We start from the raw sequence: 12,760 nt of genomic DNA on the forward strand, positions 1-12,760 counted from the left end.
ATCTCTGGCGCAGGTGTTATTACACACCTCTGGCGCAGGTGTTGTTACACACCTCTGGCGCAGGTGTTGTTACACACCTCTGGAGCAGGTGTTGTTACACATGTCTGGAGAAGGTGTTATTACACACCTCTGGAGCAGGTGCTATTACACACCTCTGGCACAGGTGTTGTTACACACCTCTGGAGCAGGTGCTATTACACACCTCTGGCGCAGGTGTTGTTACACATCTCTGGAGAATTTTTTATTACACACCTCGGGAGAAGGTGTTATTACACACCTCTGGAGCAGGTATTATTACACACCTAAGGAGAAGGTCTTATTACACACCTCTGGAACAGGTGTTATTACACACCCCTGGAGCATGTGTTGTTACATACCTCTGGAGAAGGTGTTATTTCACACCTCTGGAGAAGGTGTTATTACACGCCCCAGGAGCAAGTGTTATTACACATCTCTGGAGAATGTGTAGTTACACACCTCTGAAGCAGGTGTTATTACACATCTCTGGAGAAGGTGTTATTACACACCTCTGGAGCAGGTGTTATTACACACCTCTCGAGAAGGTGTTGTTACACACCTCTGGAGGAGGTGTTATTACACATCTCTGGAGAAGGTGTTATTACACATCTCTGGAGAAGGTATTATTACACACCTCTGGAGAAGGTGTTATTACACACCTCTGGAGCAGGTGCTATTACACACCTCTGGCGCAGGTGTTGTTACACACCTCTGGAGCAGGTGCTGTTACACACCTCTGGCGCAGGTGTTGTTACACATCTCTGGAAATTTTTTTATTACACACCCCTGGAGCATGTGTTGTTACACACCTCTGGAGAAGGTGTTATTACACACCTCTGGAGAAGGTGTTATTACACCCCTCTGGAGAAGGTGTTATTACACACCTCTGGAGAAGGTGTTGTTACGCACCTCTGGAGAAGGTGTTATTACGCACCTCTGGAGAAGGTGTTATTACGCACCTCTGGAGTAGGTGTTATTACACCCCTCTGGAGAAGGTGTTGTTACACACCTCTGGAGCAGGTGTTATTACACACCTCTGGAGAAGGAGTTGTTACACACCTCTGGAGCAAGTGTTATTGCACACCTCTGGAGAAGGAGTTGTTACATACCTCTGGAGCAGGTGTTATTACACACATCTGGAGCAGGTGTTATTACACACCTCTGGAGAATTTGTTATTACACACCTCTGGAACAGGTGTTGTTACACACCTCTGGAACAGGTGTTGTTACACACCTCTGGAGCAAGTGTTATTGCACACCTCTGGAGAAGGTGTTGTTACACACCTCTGGAGCAGGTGTTATTACACACATCTGGAGAAGGTGTTATTACACATCTCTGGAGAAGGTGTTGTTACACATCTCTGGAGAATTTTTTATTACACACCTCGGGAGAAGGTGTTATTACACACCTCTGGAGCAGGTATTATTACACACCTAAGGAGAAGGTCTTATTACACACCTCTGGAACAGGTGTTATTACACACCCCTGGAGCATGTGTTGTTACACACCTCTGGAGAAGGTGTTATTACACACCTCTGGACAAGGTGTTATTACACGCCCCAGGAACAAGTGTTATTACACATCTCTGGAGAATGTGTAGTTACACACCTCTGGAGCAGGTGTTATTACACACCTCTAGAGAAGGTGTTATTACACACCTCTGGAACAGGTGTTATTACATACCTGTGGAGCAGGTGTTATTACACACCACTGGAGAATGTGTTGTTACACACCTCTGGAGAAGGTGTTGTTACACACCTCTGGAGAAGGTGTTGTTACACACCTCTGGAGAAGGTGTTATTACACACCTCTGGAGCAGGTGTTGTTACACATCTCTGGAGAAGGTGTTATTACACACCTCTGGCGCAGGTGTTGTTACACACCTCTGGAGAAGGTGTTGTTACACATCTCTGGAGAAGGTGTTATTACACACCTCTGGAGCAGGTGCTATTACACACCTCTGGCACAGGTGTTGTTACACATCTCTGGAAAATTTTTTATTACACACCCCTGGAGCATGTGTTGTTACACACCTCTGGAGAAGGTGTTATTACACACCTCTGGAGAAGGTGTTGTTACACACCTCTGGAGAAGGTGTTATTACACACCTCTGAAGAAGGTGTTATTACACACCTCTGGAGCAGGTGTTGTTACACATCTCTGGAGAAGGTGTTATTACACACCTCTGGAGTAGATGCTATTACACACCTCTGGCACAGGTGTTGTTACACACCTCTGGAGAAGGTGTTATTACACACATCTGAAGCAGGTGTTGTTACACATCTCTGGAGAATTCTTTATTACACACCTCGGGAGAAGGTGTTATTACACACCTTTGGAGCAGGTATTATTACACACCTAAGGAGAAGGTCTTATTACACACCTCTGGAACAGGTGTTATTACACACCCCTGGAGCATGTGTTGTTACACACCTCTGGAGAAGGTGTTATTTCATACCTCTGGAGAAGGTGTTATTTCACACCTCTGGAGAAGGTGTTATTACACACCTCTGGAGAAGGTGTTATTACACACCTGTGGAGAAGGTGTTATTACACACCTCTGGAGAAGGTGTTATTACACACCTCTGGAGAAGGTGTTATTACACACCTCTGGAGAAGGTGTTATTACACATCTCTGGAGAAGGTGTTATTACACACCTCTGGAGAAGGTGTTATTACACACCTCTGGAGAAGGTGTTATTACACACCTATGGAGAACGTGTTGTTACACATCTCTGGAGAACGTGTTGTTACACATCTCTGGCACAGGTGTTGTTACACACCTCTGGAGAAGGTGTTATTACACACATCTGATGCAGGTGTTGTTACACATCTGTGGAGAATTTTTTATTACACACCTCTGGAACAGGTGTTGTTACACACCTGAGGAGAAGGTCTTATTACACACCTCTGGAACAGGTGTTATTACACACCTGAGGAGAAGGTCTTATTACACACCTCTGGAACAGGTGTTATTACACACCTCTGGAGAAGGTGTTATTACACATCTCTGGAGAAGGTGTTATTACACATCTCTGGAGAAGGTGTTATTACACACCTCTGGAGAAGGTGTTATTACACATCTCTGGAGAAGGTGTTATTACACACCTCTGGAGAAGGTGTTATTACACACCTCTGGAGCAGGTGCTATTACACACCTCTGGCGCAGGTGTTGTTACACACCTCTGGAGAAGGTGTTATTACACACTTCTGGAGAAGGTGTTATTACACACCTCTGGAGCAGGTGCTATTACACACCTCTGGCGCAGGTGTTGTTACACACCTCTGGAGAAGGTGTTATTACACACCTCTGGAGAAGGTGTTGTTACACACCTCTGGAGAAGGTGTTATTACACACCTAAGGAGAAGGTCTTATTACACACCTCTGGAACAGGTGTTATTACACCCCTCTGGAGAAGGTGTTATTACACACCTCTGGAGAAGGTGTTATTACACACCTCTGGAGAAGGTTTTGTTACACACCTCTGGAGAAGGTGTTATTACACACCTCTGGAACAGTTGTTATTACACACCTCTGGAGAAGGTGTTATTACACACCGCTGGAGCAGGTGTTGTTACACATCTCTGGGGAAGTGTTAATACACCCCTCTGGAGAAGGTGTTGTTACACACCTCTGAAGCAGGTGTTATTACACACCTCTGGAGAAGGTGTTATTACACACCTCTGGAACAGTTGTTATTACACACCTCTGGAGAAGGTGTTATTACACACCGCTGTAGCAGGTGTTGTTACACATCCCTGGACAAGGTATTATTACACACCTCTGGAACAGTTGTTATTACACACCTCTGGAGCAGGTGTTATTACACACCTCTGGAGCAGGTGTTGTTACACATCTCTGGAGCAGGTGTTGTTACACACCTCTGGAGCAGGTGTTATTACACACCTCTGGAGAAGGTGTTGTTACACACCTCTGGAGCAAGTGTTATTGCACACCTCTGGAGAAGGTGTTATTACACACCTCTGGAACAGTTGTTATTACACACCTGTGGAGAAGGTGTTATTACACACCGCTGGAGCAGGTGTTGTGACACATCTCTGGAGAAGGTATTATTACACACGTCTGGAGCAGGTGCTATTACACACCTCTGGCGCAGGTGTTGTTACACACCTCTGGAGAAGGTGTTATTACACACCTCTGGAGAAGGTGTTGTTACGCACCTCTGGAGAAGGTGTTGTTACGCACCTCTGGAGAAGGTGTTATTACGCACCTCTGGAGAAGGTGTTATTACGCACATCTGGACAAGGTGTTATTACACCCCTCTGGAGAAGGTGTTATTACACACCTCTGGAGAAGGTGTTATTACACACCTCTGGAGAAGGTGTTATTACACACCTCTGGAGCAGGTCTTGTTACACATCTCTGGAGAAGGAGTTGTTACACACCTCTGGAGCAAGTGTTATTGCACACCTCTGGAGAAGGTGTTGTTACATACCTCTGGAGCAGGTGTTATTACACACATCTGGAGCAGGTGTTATTACACACCTCTGGAGAATTTGTTATTACACACCTCTGGAACAGGTGTTGTTACACACCTCTGGAGCAAGTGTTATTGCACACCTCTGGAGAAGGTGTTGTTACACACCTCTGGAGCAGGTGTTATTACACACATCTGGAGAAGGTGTTATTACACATCTCTGGAGAAGGTGTTGTTACACATCTCTGGAGAATTTTTTATTACACACCTCGGGAGAAGGTGTTATTACACACCTCTGGAGCAGGTATTATTACACATCTAAGGAGAAGGTCTTATTACACACCTCTGGAACAGGTGTTATTACACACCCCTGGAGCATGTGTTGTTACACACCTCTGGAGAAGGTGTTATTACACACCTCTGGAGAAGGTGTTATTACACGCCCCAGGAGCAACTGTTATTACACATCTCTGGAGAATGTGTAGTTACACACCTCTGGAGCAGGTGTTATTACACACCTCTAGAGAAGGTGTTATTACACACCTCTGGAACAGGTGTTATTACATACCTGTGGAGCAGGTGTTATTACACACCACTGGAGAATGTGTTGTTACACACCTCTGGAGAATGTGTTGTTACACACCTCTGGAGAATGTGTTGTTACACACCTCTGGAGAAGGTGTTGTTACACACCTCTGGAGAAGGTGTTATTACACACCTCTGGAGAAGGTGTTATTACACACCTCTGGAGCAGGTGTTGTTACACACCTCGGGAGAAGGTGTTATTACACATCTCTGGCGCAGGTGTTATTACACACCTCTGGCGCAGGTGTTGTTACACACCTCTGGCGCAGGTGTTGTTACACACCTCTGGAGCAGGTGTTGTTACACATGTCTGGAGAAGGTGTTATTACACACCTCTGGAGCAGGTGCTATTACACACCTCTGGCACAGGTGTTGTTACACACCTCTGGAGCAGGTGCTATTACACACCTCTGGCGCAGGTGTTGTTACACATCTCTGGAGAATTTTTTATTACACACCTCGGGAGAAGGTGTTATTACACACCTCTGGAGCAGGTATTATTACACACCTAAGGAGAAGGTCTTATTACACACCTCTGGAACAGGTGTTATTACACACCCCTGGAGCATGTGTTGTTACATACCTCTGGAGAAGGTGTTATTTCACACCTCTGGAGAAGGTGTTATTACACGCCCCAGGAGCAAGTGTTATTACACATCTCTGGAGAATGTGTAGTTACACACCTCTGAAGCAGGTGTTATTACACATCTCTGGAGAAGGTGTTATTACACACCTCTGGAGCAGGTGTTATTACACACCTCTCGAGAAGGTGTTGTTACACACCTCTGGAGAAGGTGTTATTACACATCTCTGGAGAAGGTGTTATTACACATCTCTGGAGAAGGTATTATTACACACCTCTGGAGAAGGTGTTATTACACACCTCTGGAGCAGGTGCTATTACACACCTCTGGTGCAGGTGTTGTTACACACCTCTGGAGCAGGTGCTGTTACACACCTCTGGCGCAGGTGTTGTTACACATCTCTGGAAATTTTTTTATTACACACTCCTGGAGCATGTGTTGTTACACACCTCTGGAGAAGGTGTTATTACACACCTCTGGAGAGGTGTTATTACACCCCTCTGGAGAAGGTGTTATTACGCACCTCTGGAGAAGGTGTTGTTACGCACCTCTGGAGAAGGTGTTATTACGCACCTCTGGAGAAGGTGTTATTACGCACCTCTGGAGTAGGTGTTATTACACCCCTCTGGAGAAGGTGTTGTTACACACCTCTGGAGCAGGTGTTATTACACACCTCTGGAGAAGGAGTTGTTACACACCTCTGGAGCAAGTGTTATTGCACACCTCTGGAGAAGGAGTTGTTACATACCTCTGGAGCAGGTGTTATTACACACATCTGGAGCAGGTGTTATTACACACCTCTGGAGAATTTGTTATTACACACCTCTGGAACAGGTGTTGTTACACACCTCTGGAACAGGTGTTGTTACACACCTCTGGAGCAAGTGTTATTGCACACCTCTGGAGAAGGTGTTGTTACACACCTCTGGAGCAGGTGTTATTACACACATCTGGAGAAGGTGTTATTACACATCTCTGGAGAAGGTGTTGTTACACATCTCTGGAGAATTTTTTATTACACACCTCGGGAGAAGGTGTTATTACACACCTCTGGAGCAGGTATTATTACACACCTAAGGAGAAGGTCTTATTACACACCTCTGGAACAGGTGTTATTACACACCCCTGGAGCATGTGTTGTTACACACCTCTGGAGAAGGTGTTATTACACACCTCTGGACAAGGTGTTATTACACGCCCCAGGAGCAAGTGTTATTACACACCTCTGGCACAGGTGTTGTTACACATCTCTGGAAAATTTTTTATTACACACCCCTGGAGCATGTGTTGTTACACACCTCTGGAGAAGGTGTTATTACACACCTCTGGAGAAGGTGTTGTTACACACCTCTGGAGAAGTTGTTATTACACACCTCTGAAGAAGGTGTTATTACACACCTCTGGAGCAGGTGTTGTTACACATCTCTGGAGAAGGTGTTATTACACACCTCTGGAGTAGATGCTATTACACACCTCTGGAGTAGATGCTATTACACACCTCTGGCACAGGTGTTGTTACACACCTCTGGAGAAGGTGTTATTACACACATCTGAAGCAGGTGTTGTTACACATCTCTGGAGAATTCTTTATTACACACCTCGGGAGAAGGTGTTATTACACACCTCTGGAGCAGGTATTATTACACACCTAAGGAGAAGGTCTTATTACACACCTCTGGAACAGGTGTTATTACACACCCCTGGAGCATGTGTTGTTACACACCTCTGGAGAAGGTGTTATTTCATACCTCTGGAGAAGGTGTTATTTCACACCTCTGGAGAAGGTGTTATTACACACCTCTGGAGAAGGTGTTATTACACACCTGTGGAGAAGGTGTTATTACACACCTCTGGAGAAGGTGTTATTACACACCTCTGGAGAAGGTATTATTACACATCTCTGGAGAAGGTGTTATTACACACCTCTGGAGAAGGTGTTATTACACACCTCTGGAGAAGGTGTTGTTACACATCTCTGGAGAACGTGTTGTTACACATCTCTGGAGAACGTGTTGTTACACATCTCTGGAGAAGGTGTTATTACACACCTCTGGAGCAGGTGCTGTTACACACCTCTGGCACAGGTGTTGTTACACACCTCTGGAGAAGGTGTTATTACACACATCTGATGCAGGTGTTGTTACACATCTGTGGAGAATTTTTTATTACACACCTCTGGAACAGGTGTTGTTACACACCTGAGGAGAAGGTCTTATTACACACCTCTGGAACAGGTGTTATTACACACCTGAGGAGAAGGTCTTATTACACACCTCTGGAACAGGTGTTATTACACACCCCTGGAGCAGGTGTTGTTACACACCTCTGGAGAAGGTGTTATTACACACCTCTGGAGAAGGTGTTATTACACACCCCTGGAGCAGGTGTTATTACACATCTCTGGAGAAGTTGGTATTACACACCTCTGGAGCAGGTGTTATTACACACCTCTGGAGCAGGTGTTATTACACACCTCTGGAGCAGGTGTTATTACACACCTCTGGAGAAGGTGGGACTGGAATCTAGATCTAGGACATTATCACTTTACCACAGGAGAGCCCTTGACTGAGAACTGATAAACCTTAGTTTGTAATTGAAGCACCTGCTTATCCTTGTTAAAGTACTGGCTACTGAAGAATAATATTGGAGGACAACTGATATCTACTGAAGGTACATCAGTGTACAGAAGCAAAAGGTCTCCGGGGTGAAAACCCAGGAATGGGTTAAAGATTCAAAGGGAAGTTTGGAAATTTAAAATTGATGTTTTCAATATGACTCACTTTCCTTTTATTTCACTTTTATTTCAATAGCTGCTTTGACATTCAAATGTTTGAAGGACCAGTGGCAAGTGTATTGCAAAATAATACGAGAGACGAACCTCTGTCAGGACATGAGGTGGTATCAGCGCTGCTGTGAGACCTGTAGAGACTTCTATGCACAAAAGCTACAGCATAAGAGTTGACATCACTTTTCACATCAGCACCAAACTTATTTTTTATAAGTACAATCTAATTTATGAAAATACAGAACTACAACTTGTTTAGACCAAGGTACTGATGTATTAGGTATAATTTATTCATTCTAATTTATTATTTTTGTTTACCAAGATGTTTGGAGTGTTGTTCAGTGGTTATCAGAATCCAGATATTTTAACTTTGTATATCTAAGATGGGTCCATTCATTGTAAACCGATAACTTGACAACTGTCGCAATGTAGTTCATGCGTAAATGACTCATGTCCTCATGGATAATGTGACATGAGCTGAAGTTAACACTCACTGTAATCATTTCAAAGACTGTAGGGAAAGCCTGTAGCAAAATATTGAAGTTCTCACTATGCATTCAATAGTGCCAATTATATTTGCTTGAAAAACAGTGACTTGAGAGTGAAACACTGTGGAGTCCAACACTGAATTATTTTTGCAACTTTCAGGTACTGTCTAAGGTTCTACAGTCTATGAATAAACAATAAATGTCAATTGCATTACTGTAAAATGTCACTATTAACAGTTTACCTTTAGACTTTTGTAAAGTACAGAATGGAACATTGTGACTGTTTATATACAGCAAGCAAACTATTCTCTCACAAATACTGAAAATAAAATTCTATGAATTTTAGCTTGAAATGTTAATTTATATCAGCAGTGCATGGGTACATACACCAAGTTTGATGTTTTCTATTTTGCCCAACTCTGATCTCTTGTTTGTAAATGGCTAAAAATCAGGGTTAATTGCGGTAAAAGAAAAGGAAATGGTGCTAGAATTACACAGCAGGCCAACACAGCATCTGTACGTGAGACAGCAAGTCAAGAATCCACCACATCATGACCACTGCTTTGTAACTTTCCACATGCTGTTGGATTTGCTGTGCATTTCAAGAATTTCCTGTTTTGTTTTAAAATGTTTTAAATAAAATATTTTAATTAATAATTTGAGAGAAGAAGAATAAAAAATGATAAAATATATAATGTCTTTATGCAGAACATGCTTTGGATGTGAAAAAATACTGGGGTAAATGGTTTAGATGTCACTCTAGTCTCAGCAGAAATATGATGCGGTGAATTCCCATCTGGTGCTCTTGTCTCAGTTGACCATTGGCTAATTGCTCCCAACTGTGGCAATGCAACAGAGGTCATGCCTCAATAAACCGCTGAATTGCACCCAGCCACTCCCATAGAGGAGACCAAGGACAGAATAGCAATGAAATAAGGGCACAAAATATTTTAGTATTTTCACTGTAGTGCAATGAGATCCAACAGTAAGCAAGCTATTTTTTTCAATTACTCTTTGTTTATTTAACTAGAAGCCCAAAGCAGCCTGTTCTCAGAAGACATGAGCCCTTCTGGACATTTCAGAGGCATTACTCATAAAATTTCTGGATTAACTTGAGGATGCGCCTCTCCTAAAGCTCAGTAAACTACTGGTTCCACCAAATGGGGAAGGAAGAATAATCTCTTGATCATTACCTTCCCCTATTCCCTAGCAGTGTAATTTTATGGTGACTGCAAAAGGGTCAGAAACTTGTTGATGCAGCTATTTTGATCTAATTTCTGACCCTTTCACTAAAATTACACTCCAGTTAATGTTATTATCAGCCATCAGCTTTTTTTATATGTTAGGTTACATTTGTTACAGTTCTTTGCAATGAAAATATTTAAAAGCTTAGTTCTTGAAATTAATTTGTGCAATATTAGCATACAAGCACATGTATTGTTATTTAAAGTCTGTTATCCTAATTGAGGACTTAATTCATTTAAAATAAAATACATCTATTAAATTAATAAATAAATTTTGTCACATAATTTGAAGAATTTGTGGCAGATTACTGTTTTAGTAACATTCATCACATAGATTATAATCCTCCCCTCATCACGTATTGGAGCGATTTACAGCAGCTGTTTGGCCACATTGCCTGGTAACCCACTTTTTAAAGGTTTTTTTTGTAAACTGTGTTCCGCTCGCTGCCACATATATTTAGGTCCGATGCTTAGTTTTTACAGGGATCCCAAAGCAATCATACAACTTCCCTCTCCTCTTTATTCATTTTTCGTCCTTAAATATAGCAGAGCTCCTCACCCAGCTGTCACTATGTATTTAATGCTAAAATGACTAGGCAATGCGTTCTTGCAGTTTGTATCATTTTCTCCCCTTAAAAGCCATTATTTTGAGCATGGCTATCATTTTCTGAAATGCTAAAGTTGTTTGGTTTTAGCTTGAAAAATTAAGAATTTGCTTGTTTATTTTTAATAAATAAATTATTTAAATATGAATCACCTTGACTACACAGGAATAACCAACTCCTATTGATGGCGTATTAGCTTCTGTGATATTGATTTACAGATTGCAGGTTTAGCAAGTTTACAGCCAAAAATTGTTAACATTGTCTCTGTACCAGGATCTTGGCTAATCAAAATAGTGTCCTTCCAAAGTTTGTAACTGCAAGCTTGACAGGGTGGGCCCTTTTTAAATTTACTGTTAATCACAGCGATGCAGGCTTGTTTGTGCCTATATAAACAGATTCTAGTAATTAGACAGTGCTGTGAAAAAAATACATATTTACTTTGAGAACTCTTATTCCAAGTGTGTAGACATTAGCAAAGCTGAAATACTGTAATTCAAAGAAGCAAGCTATTGCTGAAGCTGCTTATCTGTCTCCTTGGATAGAATATATAAATAAAAATGCCAAGATCTCCCATATTGATAGCAGTCTAACTCATTTGTATAATGAATAGAATTTGGTGAAGTCTCCTTTGTCGTCAATTGAAAAATATTCCTAGAACTAAACAGTCTTTGGCATTTGAAGCAAGTTAAGAGATCTGTAACTGGATAGGCAGAAACATCATTCCATCAGGTAGCCAATTTTGGTTTCATATTTCCTTTTATTTGAAGAGTAAGTTGCTGATTATTTTATTGAAATAAGTAATTTCATATCAACTTGCCTGGAATAATTTAAACAATAAAAGTGGTTATTTGTCAGGTTTCTAAATTGATTTTGTTTTTACTTCAGGTGCTATTACTTGAAATATTTGTGTAGGACTGAGTGTAGATCTTTAGAGCTGTAATATTTGGAATAATTCCCTTTATTGTTGTATTGTATTCCTTGCTTTTAAATAAAAATTTGAAGTGCCAAGTGTAATGAGATTTGCAAACTGTTACATAATTGTGAAAGTATATGTATTTGATCAACTATGCTGTATATTTAATGCGTCTTAGCACCAGGCATCTTCCCAAATTCTCATTCCTGTACATTCGTAAAATAAATAATGTATTAAAAAGGACTTGTTTTCGCAGTTTGTTTAGAACATTTTATTTGCTAATCCAGTTGATTGTCTATGTCAAAAAATCCTTAAATATTGTCACATTAAGAACAATTCTGCCATTCCTCACCTGGATGAGCACAAATATTTATCGCACTAAAAAGAATGTACCGCCTAGTGCCAAGGAGTAGTTAAACTGAAACTCTACGTTAGTTTGGTGTTTCTCTCCCTCCCACTTTCTCTAAGCAAAAAGAAAAGTCAGCACGAGGAGGACAGGCAAAGAAACATTTGTATCTTTGTTTAAAGTGTACGAGGATAAGGATGGCAGTTAGGGCAGTGGAATGCTGCTCCTGACAGATTTGGAAAATCAGGGAGCAAAATCCTGACAACTACCTGCAGGACATGTGACTACCTGCTGCTCCTCATAGACCATGTGGTTTGGTTGTAGAAGCAGGTGGACACACTGTGGTATGTACATGAACCAAAGAGAGTGATAGACACTAGCTTTAGGGAGGTGACCTCACCACAGGTCCAGAACAGGTGGGTGACTTCCAGGAGAGGCAGGCAGGTAGTGCAGGAGTGTCTAAACCCTCACTAACAGGTATACAGTTTTAGATAGTGTTGGGTGGGGTCACCTCTTTGGACATATCACAAACAGCAGCAAGGCCTGTAGCATCACAACTGATTTTGCTGTAGGTTTTCCTGCTCCTCGGATGCGGCCTGACCTGTTGTGCTTTTCCAGCACCACTCTGATCTAAACTCTGGTTTCCAGCATCTGCAGTCCTCACTTTTACCTGGTTTTGCTGTAGAGCAAGGTGGGGCAAAGTCGTAGTGAGCGATAGTGGGAGGTGACTCGATAGGGCACAGATAGATGTT

At 42.1% G+C, this 12,760-nt stretch overlaps 1 protein-coding gene across 1 annotated transcript in view; it reads left to right on the forward strand.

Annotated features, from left to right (window-relative positions):
- Nucleotides 1-11,902, forward strand: part of LOC140492209 (A disintegrin and metalloproteinase with thrombospondin motifs 19-like) — a 538,786-nt gene extending 526,884 nt beyond the window's left edge. Inside the window, 1 exon segment of the mRNA XM_072591100.1 lies at nucleotides 8,438-11,902. Within this exon segment, the coding sequence (XP_072447201.1) occupies nucleotides 8,438-8,589 (152 nt within the window). The 3' untranslated portion in view covers nucleotides 8,590-11,902.
- Nucleotides 11,903-12,760: the final 858 nt, after the last annotated feature.

The sequence above is a fragment of the Chiloscyllium punctatum genome, chromosome 2, assembly GCF_047496795.1.
Source record: "Chiloscyllium punctatum isolate Juve2018m chromosome 2, sChiPun1.3, whole genome shotgun sequence".
Classification (NCBI taxonomy): Eukaryota; Metazoa; Chordata; class Chondrichthyes; order Orectolobiformes; family Hemiscylliidae; genus Chiloscyllium; species Chiloscyllium punctatum.